The sequence below is a fragment of the Neophocaena asiaeorientalis genome, unplaced genomic scaffold (genome assembly GCF_003031525.2).
Source record: "Neophocaena asiaeorientalis asiaeorientalis breed wild unplaced genomic scaffold, Neophocaena_asiaeorientalis_V1.1 scaffold326, whole genome shotgun sequence".
Lineage (NCBI taxonomy): Eukaryota > Metazoa > Chordata > Mammalia > Artiodactyla > Phocoenidae > Neophocaena > Neophocaena asiaeorientalis.
The window spans coordinates 1,122,836-1,139,284 of NW_020173654.1; the positions used below are offsets into that span (position 1 = coordinate 1,122,836).

General features: G+C 35.2%; 1 protein-coding gene across 1 annotated transcript in view; it reads left to right on the forward strand.

Moving 5' to 3' along the window:
- Positions 1-16,449, forward strand: part of TUSC3 (tumor suppressor candidate 3) — a 181,778-nt gene that overhangs the window by 103,409 nt on the left and 61,920 nt on the right. The window contains exon 6 of the mRNA XM_024747785.1: positions 1,486-1,575. Coding sequence (XP_024603553.1) covers positions 1,486-1,575 — 90 coding nt within the window. The remainder of the gene's footprint in view (positions 1-1,485; positions 1,576-16,449) is intronic.

The window sequence follows — 16,449 nt, forward strand, 5'->3', positions numbered from 1 at the left end:
TTCCACCATAGTTGGAAATAGGAATATCAAGTGCAGCAGTAGAAGGCAGAGAAGGAATAGGCAGACAGGTAAAAGTAAAACCAGAAATACATACAGTTTCAGTGCTGATTTAGTGACTTTGAGGGTTAGGTCCCCAAAATGATAGAACTCTAGTATTACTGAGCATCTACTAAAAACAAAAATGTCACTTGCTTATACTATAAATGTGTTTATTCACTAGATATATCTTTTCCTGGATTTTAAAATATACTCTGCCTTTCACACTACTATATTATAATCTGTCTACAGAATAATCAACTTTAATATATTCTCTAAATCACTGACATGATACTCCTATAAATTAGATATACAATTTATTTTTCTCACGTAACAATTTCACATTTTTAAATGACTTTTTAGGTGGTGCATCATTCTCTCTTTCACTTTGGGCCTAAATTCTAATGTACCTTCTAAGTTTACAGTGCAAATATTTTGTAAAATCTTGACTTTCGGGAAATACCTCAATCTATGCAAAGTCTACGTACAAGTCAAATCTGACTTTTAAGAAGTTTCAGTTTATTTCAGAGTTATTCTCAAGAAAGTGTGGAAAGGATTCAGATTAATCTCTATAATCCTGTTATATCATTTTTATTTTCTTCTGAAATATTGTGGTTCCCAAGAGGTTATGAAACAGAGTTCAGATTTATTCTCTGGGTTTAAAAATCGTCCATTAATTTGCCTCATCCTACTTTTCCCCTTTTGTATCCTCGTTTCTCCTTTAAAAATTGTGCAAATCTTGTATGTTCAGATCCCCAGTCACATATTGCTCATTCTGACCTTGAATCTTTGTTGATATAGCTACCAGAGGTGGGCAGTTCAAATAAAGAGTGAGCTGGGCAAGTTCTGAGACAGTAGGAAGTGTTTTAACCTGAAGACATATTTCAGTCTAAAGATGTCCATGTTTGTAAATTTAAGCATGTATGATTTAAACAAAACATGCTTACATATAAGTTATAGTGATTGACTGTGACCTCTGGTTCATACTGTTTCCTCCCCCACCATCTCTGTAATGTCTCGGATCTTTAAGATTAGTTTTCCAAATGCAGCCTTTTTTGCTAGCTCTAGCAGGACTATGGCTTCTGTGCATTATTCCTGGCTATATCTAAGACATCGTGTTCTACCTGTACTTTTGACTAGCTCTAGTTAGGACATGGCAGATTATCAGTCACCATGCCAGATGCTTTACATATGTTACCCAGTTTATTTATTTACCCATTAATGTATGTCATCAGCGTAGTTGGTATCCCCAGTTTATAGATATCAAATCTGAGACGCAGAAGAAAAGTAACTTACCGAAAGTCCCATAGTTAGTAAATGAAAATGATTTTAATGGATGAGCTGTTACATGATATTTGAAAGATAGTTTCATGAGCATTTTTTTAAAAGAATGCAGTATTCTCTTATTTTTCAGTTTCCATGTTATAATATTGTACCCTGTTTTTTCAGTGTATAGTCTTTGCTATGACTTCTGGCCAGATGTGGAATCATATCCGTGGACCACCATATGCTCATAAAAACCCGCACAATGGACAGGTGGTAAGTGCATGTTCTGTGCATCAGTATTACGAACTTTAATCCTGTTTACATAGGAATCCGAAATTATGTTTAGCATTTAGTAAGAAAGGATTCTATTTGTAAATTGAAATATATGTTCTTTCTCTTCTCGTTTACTACCTTCACCATGTACATACACACAACATGCACATATATATATATTTTTTTTTTAGGGTGAGGACTGCTTTAGCGTAGATTAAAAAAAATTCAGTGTACCTACTTATCAAATATATACACATAAATTATTTTTTCAACTTTGCAGACTGCTATGGCAATAATATGTAATGCCAAAAGAGGAAATAGGAACAGTCTGTAGCGAGTGTCCCAGCAATGATAAATTTAATTTAGCTCAGAAGATCATTAAGAACCCCGAAGCCATTGTATTAGGATGCCAGGAACTGTTGGCCAGAAAATTGAAAGTGAAATTGGTGTGTAGTTAAATCAGTAGCAAAATTTACATTAGTAACTGCTACTGTTTTGCTGCCTTCCCTTTCCTTTTGGTGGGTGGGAAATATTGTCATAGATCAACTTTGCAGAATACTGTCTTTGAGGCTTAGTATTAGGTTGGTGAAGATTACTGTTTTAAAATGTGCCTTTTTTCTCTAGCTTTTCTTTATACAGATTTTGAGGGAAGAATATAATGACACCCCTTGTGCATTCATCACCAAACTTAATTACCAGTTCATAACCAATCTTGTTTCATCTATTCTCCCATCCAGTTCTCTTTACCGCTGTTGGATTCTTTTGAAATAACTGCCCAATATCATTTCATTTCAAACATAAATATTTCAGTAGGTACCTCTAAAAGATGAGGCTTTCTTAAAAAATCATAACCACAGTACCAGAATCACACCTAAAATTGTAGTAAATTCTTAATTTCTGAATATTGTGGCTCTGAATGGAATAAAGTTATCCCATGGCCAATCATGTTATAATTTCTCTATAAATATAAATGTATAATGTAAGCTTATGAGGTTTGTTCTTCATTGCTTACAGTACTTCAAATATCTTTAATATTAAAAAAGCTAACAAGTTATTTCTTCCTCCTAAATTGTTTGTGGCTTTCTTTGAACTTCTTTGTGGAACTGTAATATAGGGGTATAGTTCACTTTACTTACTCTATGTACCCTGGTGGCTCAATTAGATTTTAAGGGCTGGTTGCTAGTTACAGTCACTGATACTATATAGTAACCATTTTGGTCTCATATTTTTGTCAGCATTTTCAGATTTCTTCTATAGGTGTCAAGAATATGGAGTCAAAGTTAGACTCTGGATAATCAGATGCTGTAGTAAATCAGACATGTCTTTTGTTATGTGTACTCTGTATTTTTTAAATAGAAAAGTGATTTGAATGTCTAATATTCAAAATTAATTTTACAGAAAAAATAATTGGAAGTAATTATCAAGCAATAAATTGTCCCCTTATCTTCAAGTCTTCCTGACCATCCTATTTAAAAGTGTAGTCCTTTTCTCTCATCCTCTTCCCCAATACCCATACTCACTGTCTTCCTTTCCTTTTTAAATTTCTTCTCCATAGCACTTACAACACGTTATATAATTTACTTATTTTGTGTTACTTTTGTTTGTCTTTTGCCAGGACCCCAGTAGGGTATAAGCACTTGACAGCATGGCTTTTTATCCACTTTGGTCCCTGATATGTTCCTATTTCATAAAGAGGGCCTGACACAAAGATTTGATCACTATTGTGTTAATGATACTTAAAAGTGTAGATTTTGGAAATTGATAAAATTTTTATTACTGCCTTTTAATATTCTTATAACATTTCTTAGGCAAATAAACATATTAAGCATTGCTTTTTATTATTTGCTTAAATACATTTGTTAAAGTATATGAAAAATTCATCAACATTCTTGTGAAATGTTTTAGCTTATGTAGGGGAAGAAAATATAATTTTCCCTCTACTGTTCTGAGTGAGATAGGGAAAAATGAATAACTCTCAGAGGTGGCTTAGAGCTCAGGCTTAAGTGCCATCTTCAGTTACAGACAGAAAGAGAGGTATTGAGGGAAAGCCAGTTGTGGAAGTGACCAGGAAAAGTAAGATAAGCAAAGGTGAGGTGTAGTGTGCAGATTTAAGTTTGCGGTTGCCTTCTCCATTGATAAGGATCTAAAGTTGTCTCCAAGGATTGTCTCCACCTGTAGATTGTCTCTACCTATGTCCTTGCTGGTAGAGAAAGGAGGAGGGACACCGTTGTGAATTTATTTATGTTCTGCTTTTAGGCAGATTGGAGAAGGCAGAGAACTTTTCTAGTATCTGCTTCTTCTCAGTGCCTTCAGCTTAAAATAATTCTTAGGCCAAAGTGGCATATTTTAAAGTGTTGTATTCTGTCACTCTTCATTCTCACTGTAATCTTCTTACCATTTCAACCATTACTTTGCTAAATCATGAGACTCTAATCCCCTCACACGTCGTTTACTGGAGTAAGTGCCAAAAAAATTTGCACTGATTACAGTAAAGTGACAACGTGGATGCCATCTATTGCTCACTGAATATATTCTAGGCACTAGACTTCACAAATGAGTATTTTAGGCCACTAGGTGAATATTCCTAAAGCATACTTTGACTATATTGATAATATTAATATGTGTGGACCAGAGTTATCAGTTAAATTGGAAATCCTAAGTGACTGTCCATTACTTGCCCATTGTAATTTTCCTTTCCAGCCTAAGACCTCTACTCCTTTGCAGAGAAACTCAGTGTTAGTGTATTTGTACTGTCCCTTGTCCCCTAAATATATGCTTTATTTTGCTGCTTCCATTCCTGGAATTTCTATCAAATCATGCCCATCCTTCAAATACCACCTAATTTGCCAACCCTCTGAAACGCATTCCTTAATTACGTTAGAAATTCTTCTTCCCTTTACACATTTATAAATATGTAGTTAGCCCATTTATGTATCTCTGCCTTCCTTTATAATAATATTTTTTAAATATTTTATGTATTAGTCAAATTCTTAACATAGGGAGTTTCTTTTAAGCTATTTTTCATCTTTACACTTACATACAGCTGGTCCTCAATGAATGTTTTATTAAATGATTATAAAGACTCACACTAGGAGATTTTGGTTTCTCGAATTGTATTATCTTAATTCTTTCCATTTATTTTTTGTCACTAGTCTGAATGATAATAGGATCAACATGTCACTGTTAATTCCGCATAAACCAGTTAGTAACCTTAATGTGACAGGAACACTTATTTCAAGGTTTAGATTAGATTGGAAAGAAATTTTCTCTATTGATTTAGAAAATGTTTTATTTGCCCCCTCCACATTGTTGTACTACTATTTTGTAAGTAGAGATTGGCATGGCCCTTAGGAAAAAGGTACTGTGATGGCCCAGAGGAACACATTAAGAAAACAGAATTTTCTATATTTTTAAAAGAAAAAAACTTTTCCTTCATACGTGCATCTAGTTTTCAGGGTACGTATTTTAGCTTTTCAGCACCTTAATCGAAAGACAGAAATGATGAGACTGAAACCTATAACCAGGTTGTTTAAAGAAATGAATTTTGTCCCAAACTCTTCACGAAATGAATTTTGTCCCAAACTCTTCACCCTCATATTTTATAAAAACATTTTTTCTTGTATTTGAATAAAGTATTAGGATTGAAGGAAAAAAATCACGAAAGTCTTGGAAATATAGGAGCTTCTCGCTGCACAATCAATTGCTTGAGTGTGCTCTTGGCCAGAGATGTGGATATGGTTTTGGACTGCTCTGTTAATTACTAAGATGGTACTTACTAAGCAGTATACACAAAAGCAGGTTAAAGGGGCAGGAGAATGTTGCCCATTAGTATATAGCTCTTTTCTTGTTTTGCATTTTAACGTATTTTAGCAAAACTTCCCTTCCTGCTTTTTAATATGCATAATGTCAGCATACACTGAAACAGAAAATTGTTTTTGTTTTAATGAATTGATTTGCATAATAATGTGTTTTCATATTACTGGAACAAAATAGAAGATTAACTTTGCTTTATAAAATCAAGTGGTTACTGGTACAGAATTATACTTTAAACAATGACTGTCCATTAGAATAATAATAGTGAATGGTTTTCTTTATAATAGATGTGTTTAAATTTCAAGATATAACTTGAAAATTAGCACTATCCTTCTTTGGTAATTTCTTTATATTTTAACCTGTATTTCTAAAAAGAAATTACCATGTAGGATTTGTGTTTTTGAGAATAACTATAATTAGGCTATTTATCTCTTTCAGTGGCATGGAATAAAATGACAAAGTGAGTATCTTATGAATATTTATAAAGGAATTTTATAATTTGGCATTAATTCTTATGACCAATGCACATTTAGTGGAGTAAGGTATATGAAACAGTAAGTTTACTGCGGTTTTCATATTTGTAACATAATTGAATAACCATTTACATTTTAAAGACTTATTTTTAGGTAGCTATTACACATAAATATCAGCTAAATGAATTCTAATTTTTGTTCATTTTTTCTAAATTAATTTTTAAAATATGTTTGGCTTCAACTATTTGATTTATGTTAGGTGATTTAAGAAATTTGTATTAAAATTGTTTATGAAGAAGTATTTCAATGTTAAAGTGAACTTAACTTTGTAAATACTTTAAAATTGTACTATGAAGGTCTGTATGGTTTCCAGAAATAGTTGGGTTGTTCCCCTGTGCCCCCCACCCCCCGGTTTTTCTGAAGTTGGTTTCTAAATAGAATTCTGGATGGTGGTGAGTTCTTTTGTGTCAGACTTTTTAAATTGCCTAATTTGCTGTTTTTCCTGTATATGGGAGTTTTTAATGGATTTGGCGTTGTAACATCTAGTTTTATACCTTTTAAGCATAATACTGTGAGGTCAGAGAGCAGGTATTTTACAAATGAGGAAAAATAATAGTCCAAGTAGTAGAAGCCAGAATTAGAATGGTGGATCTTGTAACATGATTGAGAGTCATTCGAAGACTAAGTTGATAATAATTAGACTAAATATTTAAAATACATATTTAAAGTTTAGACATAAATGTTGTTAGTAACAGTGGTTAATGTTTGGATCTTGATGCTAACATCTATTTTAAAATTTTGACAGAAATTCTGAGTCTGAGGGCCCTGAGCAATCTATGAATCTGAAATGATACCTACTATTTTCTGCAGGGAGATTGACTAATTAAATTAAACATGGGTGAAATGTCATGAAACCTCCATAACCTTGACAAACATAGTCCTTTTAAATAAAGTGACTAAGACCTAATAAGACCCTAGAGGCTTAAAGATATACGTGGCCAGGTGTAATCCTAGAATGTGTCATTAGCTTCCAGGCTGTATTTTTCTATTATCTGGTTCCTCTCATTATTCTTTAAAATATGATACTTTGACTTCCTCTTTCAACTTTTGCTTTTAAAGTTTACTTTCTGATCGTAAAATTAATGCTCACTATGGAAATTTAGAAAATTATAAAAAATAGGTATCAATAAATGCAACCCCTTGTAGTTTCATGTCAAGGAGAAAGAACACACCATGTAGTTAAGTAAACTGTCTCCCTATAGGTAATAGATTACAGAGAATGTTGTTGCATTAAGCTGTAAAGTTATGAGAAGTATGAGATGCAGAACATTAAAAGCTAGGCTAGTCATTCAAAATATAAACAGAGAGATTAAAAGGCCACTGAGAATTGACTAGCCTTTCTTGCATCAAGCAAATACCATAGATTTAAACCTACATACGCACAGTTTAACAAAGGGGATGGGTCTATGTACATTCCTAAGATGATGCTATAAAAAGGTGACAGTGAAACAGAAGTGAAGAGAGATTTTTCAGCGTTAAGATGGTGGTATGATACACCTCTGCCTTCCTTCTTCTTAAATACTGATAGGGATTCATCAAAATGCAAAGCCAAAAACAGAATTACAAAGTAGAGCTAACTAAACCCAAATCCCAAAGCATGGGAGAACTTCTGTTAACATCTGAACTTATTGCAATGGACATTGGCATATAGTTTCTTTGTGCTCGTGAACTTCCTCAGAGTTCTGTTTAAGTTGCCATCAGTATGCTTACATTTATTCTACTTATTCCCCAGAAACATTGTTTTACTTCCCATGTCGTCCTCTCATCTTACCAGAGGTTTCATGTTCTGCCTCATGCTGTCAGGGCTATATTGAGCTACTAGTGGGAAAGACAAGCTGATTACAGATTCCTTTGTTGGCCCCAAACATGAAAAGCCATGGTTCTTTCTGTCAAACAGCATTAAGTCATGTTTCAGAAGCATAAGCTTCACACCCATTGTTAACTTCTTCCACTTGTGCTAACTTTGGAACCCTATAACGTTAGATACATGTTACCAGGACTTCAACTTTTCCTCATTTGTAAAATTTCAAGGTAGGTATAAGTGGTTTCTGTCCCCCGCCACATTAACCCTTACTGCCCTTATAGACTGGCTGTCTCATGGAGTAGTGAAGGGATGTTTGGGCTGTGAAACGCGTATCATACCAAGAGGGATGAATGTGGCTCCCCGCCCCCCTCCTCCCGGCACCCCCAGAGGACATTTGGTAGTTTCTGGATACAGTTTTGGTTGTCACAACGGTGGGGGCAGCTGCCCTCGACTGGCAACTAGTGGTGGAGCCAGGGATGCCGCTAAGCATCCTGCAGTGCAGAGGACACTGCTCACAGCAAGGAAGCACCAGGCTCAAACATCAGAGCTGAAAATGAGAAGCCCCAGAGAATCTTAAGTATAATTTTGTTTTCTTATATATTTTGTAGCCAAGAAGGCCATCCCATCTAGCATTTATACCCAAAGGATGACTTTCTTAAAAAAAATTTTTTTTTAATTGAAGCAACTAGTGAGTGGCTTCGGATCACACTGACCTGTGGTTTAATGTTTGGGAGGATTGTATATATGGAACACCATCACTAAATATAACTGATATGAAAATGTTTTGGGTATAATTGTTTGCTTTAATCTATCTTAGTAAACGCTATTTAATCTTGGACATTTTATATATGCTTACAAAGAGATGTTTACATAAGAGAGAGTAAAAATGACTCTTAGGCCCACGGAGTCATGTTTATGCCTTGTCCTGAAGTATACAGGCAGAGAAACAGATGGGAAGAGAATGGGCTTGAGTTCTTCCCAAGCTCTGCCTCTTAGCAGTTGTGTCGCTAGGGGTGGAAGTTGCTTAGACTCATTTAATATAAGAAAACAGGGACTAATACTGCTTTTCTTACCTTGTAGTTTGTGAGATAAAATATAATCATAGATGTATAAGCGCTTTTAAAAGTTGAAAACACTCCTGTCTTAGTCTGGGTCCCTCCCAGAACAGACCCAAAGACAACAATTCAGATGAAAGTAGCTCATGCTGGAGGTGAGGCAAACGTGAGAAAGGAGCGGGAAACTGAGTTCAGGAAGGGAAGGCAGTCAAAAAAGATGCCATATCCAGCCCATGAGCGCTTTGGGCCACTGAAGCTTAATACTGCTTGGGGATCTCTGGGAGCTGGTGTGGAACACATACAGGGATTTTCCCACCCCAGTGGTGAGGGAAACTAAGGTATTGATATTTATATACCAGCTCTCATCTATCATTCGTGGAGTGCTATTTCTCTGGGGAAGGCGTTACTTTCCCTGCACTGGTGGATTTCAGGCTGGTGCACGGGCAGTGCCCTCGTAGATGTGTCTACTACAGCTTCTCATAATATGCTAAGAGTTTATTCTTTGTTAGTAGATTCCAAAACAGAGGAAAAAAATCATGAAGAAACATACTTTTCAAATGGTGTTAAGATACCACGCTCTGAAAACAATAGCAACAAGTAGTCAAGATGTCTCACCAATTGTGAATAATTTTTTAAGTCAATATCATATTTGTCTTGTAGATAATCCTGTAGGGAAATTATAAAAACATATTTATTTAAGAATATCTGTTAGAAATTGTTTTATCCTGTTGTACATTTTAACACTTCTTATACAGGTGAACAGATTATTTGCTCCTTTATAGAAGGTTTGTTACTGATGCTCTGTCAACGGGGCCTGTGTCTTGAATTGTATTTTTGGGAAGGGGTATACATTCCAGTCCTCTCCGCTATCCATCCCCACCACTCATTCACCTTAGGATCAACACTGGTTTGAGTAGTGGATAGTTTGTGGCCATCAACGGAATTGATACATAGTGGGCCTGTGTTAGCTCTGAACTTCTGATTCTAGCTTCAGTAGTTCAATTTTCTCTCTGAACTGAGCTAATTGGATCAGACAAGCTTAAAAGACTGTGGAGTATGTTGGGTCTTTACTTAGCTATTAGCTTTAAAAATTTATATATATTTGTAATATCAGTGACTGTTCACATTTTCACATATTAATTGTGAAATAACACATGCCTACAAGGATCTACAGATGTTACCAGAGTAAGTTTCACCACACTGAACTTAAATGTAAATGAATATAGACAATGTAAAGGAAATTAATAGTGCAGGCAGTATGTTACTATGCTGATTTGCAAGTTTGTTTGTTACTGTTAAGTTGCTATGTAATGGCACAAGTCAAGTACTAATGGTCTACTTCACGGCGTGAAAGTCATCACAAAAACAGTCATTACTGTGTAGCTAAAGGGAATCTATATAACTGTATGATTACATGGGACATAAAGACATTTTCTGTCGTTAAAAAAAAACATCTTGAATGAGATGCATTCAGTTAAATAAACTTGTGCTTAGATTATAACTCCCAACTAAATAAATATTTTGTCCTCTTTTTTAAGATTTGGCTTTTAGCTGCTGCCTGAGAGTTGCTATGTCTTTACCATATATAATCCAAAATTTTTCACTGCATTATACTTCAGTTGTGAATGTAGCTAAGAGCTGTGTTCTACATGCACATGCAAAAGCATTTTGTTGCAAAAACGCATGCTGCTTAATCGAGAATTTATCGTTAATGTAGCACTTGTCTCAGGTAGCCATAATAGTCTTACACTTTCTCCAGTGTTGTACACTCTCATGCCTCAGGGCTTTTGCATATACTAGCTCTTTGCAGGACATATTTTAGTCCTAAGTGGAAAATTGTATAGGCTTATTTAAACTAAATACAATTATTTTATTTAGGATATTCAGGAGTTTTATTATAATCTTCATACCACCAGCAAAGAATGTCAACATATAACAAAAAATTTTAAACAAAAAAAAAAAAAACAGAAAGAGAATAATAATTGGTAAAGGTATGCAAATATTTTATGGTAGAGTTTGGAATTGAGAGTCTGCCTTTTCATTTATTCATTCCTTTATTTTTCCATCCAATAAATGTTTGTTGAGAGCCCATTCAATACCAGGTACTGTATCTGCCCTAGTAGTACAGCTATATCATGGAGCTGATAGACTAGTAGAGAGATGCAGTATGATCTGGGTTTGCCCAAAGTCTTGGTCATTAAAGCTCTGCTTATTATTGCATTGTGTGGTATTAGAAACTGAACTGTTTTAAAAGTTTGCCTCAGTACCATGGTTGCTCTGTTGCTATGGCCTTGCGTCTTCTCTCTTGGCAAGCTTTGCCTTATCTTTTTATTCCTTTTGATTTTTAAATTTTTTGTGTCTAGTTGGCCACTGGTAAGACTCTTTGCCTTTATCTCTAGCATCTGTTGCTGCTTCTCTCTGCCCTCTCCATACGTGGTTTTGACTTCCATCATCACAGTATGCACTCTTGATCCTAAACTCACTGACCTTTACCAATTCTGAAGCCAACCCAAACTGCTCCTTTACTTCCTTTCAACTGTTTAGCTACTAACAACCCTGGCAATTAATTAAGAAGGACCATGTAATTTGTATCCTTACCACCTATCAAAACATTTCACACATGGCAGATATTAAATAAAAATAAAGCTGAATAGATGAATAAATCTTTCTTTGCAAATAGGAACTCAAGTTATATTTTCAGCCTTTCAAAAATGTTAACTATGTCTGAAAAACAGCGGCTTCCCTCCTGAGCTTTGTTTGTACTTTGTAATTAAAACCTTGAAGCACATACCCAAAGGGATTATAATACTACAAAATGAGAATGTGTTTTACGATGTCAAATTTAATCTAATACAGTTAAACATTCTGAGAATCCAGAGTAAATGTGATTTCAGAGAAAATAGTAAAAAAGCAAAGGCACGAAGAATTGACCTGCCCACAGAGAAAGGGATAAATAATACAAACCAGTTAGCAAATAACTTTTTTCCAATTTTGGTAAATTATTGAGTACATTGTAAAGAATAATGGACTAAATAGACCCCTATGGTCATTATAAACCAAGGAAATTATTCTCATACTATGAATAAATTGAGTCAATTATAGTAAACATAATAAGCATATACATTCTAATTTAAAAAAAGCATTTTAGAGGTATATCTCCACAACTTCAAAATAAGACCATGTAAATTTCGGTAACTCAGAATATTTCTTATTCATTGCGTATTTTCCAACATCATTATATTTTGACTCTTTAAAATGCTAATCAATGATTTAAATAAATTTTTTATAAACTTGGATGAAATTAGCATTCAAAAATTATTTCAATATTCATATTATCACATCACCTTTAGATATAAAGATTAGGAGCCATGAGAAAATTTGTGTAAAATTTACGTATTAGATTACATTAAAATAAGTTTTAGGGCTGCCGTATACTTAAGTAACCTTTTTTCCCCATAAAGCCTTAAACACCACATCATATGTGTCACATATATTTATCAAAACAGAGAATCAAATATACTGTGTCCCTCTTATATTAAAAAAAAATGCCAGTGTGATTTGCTCATGCTATAGACCAAATTATGCTATAGTTTATGAATAATTAATAACCTCAAGGGGAAGAAACAATAGGTCTGCATTGGAGAAATGTCCCATTATCTTGAAGGAGTCATGCTGAGTATTTTGAACAGTAGATGTCTTTCTCTCTCCCCTTCCGTACATTCTCTCTTACTCATTTCTTCCCTCCCCCTAAATATTATTAAACTTTTGGTGTCATTTTAGCTAAGTAATAAAAATAGCCTAAAGGATGTATTAGAATAGGACTCAGGTAGAAAAATGAGTCAGGTATTTTATTTTCTGTTAATTCTTGTTAACAATGTACACATAATACATTTCCTTTTATTGTAAGTATTATAATTGTGGGATGACATTCCTCCTTTTCTGTAGTTGTAAAACCCTCTTCCTCTCTCATCCAAAAAAGGGCTGCTTTTTTGCATGAAGTCATTTCTTTATGCTCCTGGATGAATATAAAGTTCTCCAATTCTGAATGGCCGTGGTAGTTCTTTGTCGTATTCATTTTTCTCAGTCTTATATAGTTTTTGCATAATCATCTCCACTAATAAAATGAAATTACCTTGGCCACAGAATGAGAATATTACTTATCTGTATAATTCTCTGTATAATTCTCTTTATAAGACTTATACAGACTTGTTGAATTAATGAATAAACGAGCCAAAGAACATACACACAAAATGATCAAACCTGATGGGTTATGTACATTTTATTCTGTATTTGGGCTAATAATGCTGTGTGTGTTCTCCTAGCTATTTATAAAGTGTCAAAGTTTTTGTTTTTTATTTTCTTGTTCTTAGGTTAATCGGAGAAAATAAGTGCTTTAAATTAATTTTGTTCTGCTCACTAACTAGGAGACCATTGACCATATACAGTATAGAAATGACTACTTAGGAAATTATTTCTAGCTATACAATTATATCTAATAGTCTATTAATAATTTACTTACACGGGTTGTAATTGTTTATTTCTTACCTTACTAAAGTTTAATGTATTTGAAAAGTTTGGACTTGTCTGATTTGGGTTTATCCCGAACTGTGTATTGAAATACAAAATCTATATCATAAAATGTTTTAAAACAATTTTAAAATATTGCTTGCCTCTACTATAACTTCTAATCTTTTCTTTTATCCCTGAGTGTAATGTTAAAAAAAAACTGTTGAATTTTTAATATTCTAAATAAGCCTCATGCCTAAAATGAGTTTTATAATGGATGTACTAGCAGAGCTGCTGTGTTAATAATGCAAAGATGCTTTAATTCTCTCCCAAAGAAGCAATTACTCTGAAAAGCCACATTTTATTTCTGCCAAGAAACAAAATGACTGTGTCCTACATCAAATCTCACAAAAATCTGTTGTCGTGTTATGTCTTCGTGATATTCTTATAGTGTTTATATTTTAGTTTTGTTGACTAGAAACCATTATTCCTGTAATAACCAATAAATTAGCTTATTGGTTAATATATTAAGTTCTGAAAGAATGGATCATCTTCAACGTATTTTTTAAAACTAACAGGTTTATTAAAAGACACTGTAAATATAACTAGCAATCATTTAACTATAATAACTCCTCACTGAGTTATAATCTACACTTCATTACTGATTATTAAGTCATTATTAAAGACATTCTCATTTTAAAGTTTTTTTTTTTTTGATGTGGACCATTTTTAAAGTCTTTATTGAATTTGTTACAGTATTGCTTCTGTTTTATGTTTTTGGTTTTTTGGCCACAAGGCATGTGGGATCTTAGCTCCCCGACCAGGGATCGAACCCACACCCCCTGCATTGGAAGGTGAAGTCTTAACCACTGGACGGCCAGGGAAGTCCCAAGACATCCTCATCTTAGAGAAAGTTTTTTCTTTGTATATTTTTCCAAACACTTCCTACATTCACCATGGTTCTGAAAAGTTTCAAACCTTCATAGCTCCCGTTTTTTCTATTTCATTAACGCTATTAAAAAAAATCCAAGTTGCTTGGTGTTTAAGTCTCCAGCTGTCAGTAATCAAAGTCTATCATAAAATCTAGCATTAATAGGGGTAATATGATCTGAGATAATTAATGACTTAAAAGTGCTAATAGCAACATAGGAGATCCTAGGCTCCCAGTCCCCCATGCGTCTCATAAAAATCAATTATTGGACTGCTATCCACAAATAAAAACCTAGAAAGTCCACTTAGGAAGTTTTAGCCACACAGTGGAACAAAACCCCTGCAAATAATCTCATGAGAAGAGAAGGAAAACAGCTTTGTTTTGCCTGCATCATCCCACCCCCATGCTGGCATTGTTCAGCACCAGGAAGGAACTTCCTGGCTAGAAAGAATTCCCTGTGCCTAAAAAGGAAGAGTGGGGTGAGCAAACAGCTTCTTCATCCTTTTGGGGCCCTCTGCAACTTCAGCTTCACACCACCCACACCAACAAAGCTGAGACTTACAGAGCCAACTAGGATCAAGGAGGACAAGCAGGGACTATTATTAGCACATATGCAGTGCTCATAATTGCATTTCGCAGAGGCCTGCTCTGAGGACAGACTCAGCAGCTTTTGCCACTGATGAAGCCAATGGCCAGCACAGCCACCAGGGACTCCCAGCAAGTTTTGCCATCTTTCACTCCACAGGTATTTATGTTTGCTGACACGAGCCACCTGAGTTCCTCCCCACCCCTGCTGTAGCTCCAGAACTACCAGCAGCCATCACAGTCCTCTGCCTCTGCACAAGTGTAAGACACCAGCCGTCTGAGTCCCTCCCCACCTTCACAGGAACCTGGGAGCCATGGTGGCTGTTAGTTCAGGGCTCTGTCATGCAAGATGCAAGTCTAGATTCCCTGCTAACCCCGCGCCATGTCCGGCAACCTGAGCAGAAGCGGTATTATGCCTGAGTGCCACCACAGACACACACACACACATGTGCGCACACACATGCATACCTGGTGCCACCACATGCCCCGCACCTGGTGGTCTGGACCACTAGACCCAGGATGACAGCATGCTTTATTATGCCCCACCCACAGGTGAGAAGCTTCCCTTATCAAAGTTAGTTCATAAAGCCTGAAAGAGTGACTGCTTCTTAAAATACTTAGACACCTATGCAAGTCTACAGGGATCACAAAGAATCAGGGAAACATGGCCCCACCAAAGAATACTGTAAACCTCTTGTAACTGGCCCCAGAGAAATAGAGATCCAGGAATTGCCAACAAATAATTCAGAGTAATTGCTCTAAAGATGCTCAAAGAGCTATACGAGAACACAGATAAATAATTTAGCAACACCAGGAAAATGATACAAGGACAAAACGAGAAGTTCAACAATGAGAAAACATTAAGTAGAACCAAACAGAAAGGTTGGAGCTGAAGAATACAATGCTGAAGAATTCAGTAGAGAGCTTCAAATGTAGACTTGACCAAACAGAAGAATCAGTGAGCTAGAAGACACATCAATTTTAATTGTCAAGTCAGAGGAACAAAAAGAAAAAAGAATGAAAAGGAATAAAGAACTTATGGGACTGACATAACACCATGAAGAGAAATGATGTATGCATCACTGAAGTCCCAGCAGGAGAAGAAAGGGATAGAAAGCTTAATTAAGGAAATAATAGGGAATTCCCTGGCAGTCCAGTGGTAACGACTGCATGCTTTCACTGCTGAGGGTCCAGGTTCAGGTTCCCTGGTTGGGGAACTAAGCTCTCACAAGCCACGCAGCGTGGCCAAAAAAAAGAAAAAGAAAGAAAGAATGGCTTAGAACTTCCCAAATATAGGGAGATATTCAGACTTCCAAGTTCTACAGCTAATAGGTAAACCCAAAATTTCAATTTAAAAGATCTTCTCTAAGATGCACTGTAACAAAACTATCTGAAATCGGAGGCAAAGAATTTTAAAAGTAGTAAGAAAAAATTTTCTTATACATGGTAAGCCCCAGAAGACTCAGATTTGTCACCAAAGACCTTGCAGTCCAGGAGAGAAAGGAGTGACATATTCAAAGTGCAGAAGAAACTGCCAACCAAGAATACTTCACCCAGAGTTGTTTTTCATAAATGAAGGCAGGATAAAGACTTTTCCTAATAAACAATTCAGGGCATTGATCATCCCTAGACCTACCTTACAGAAAT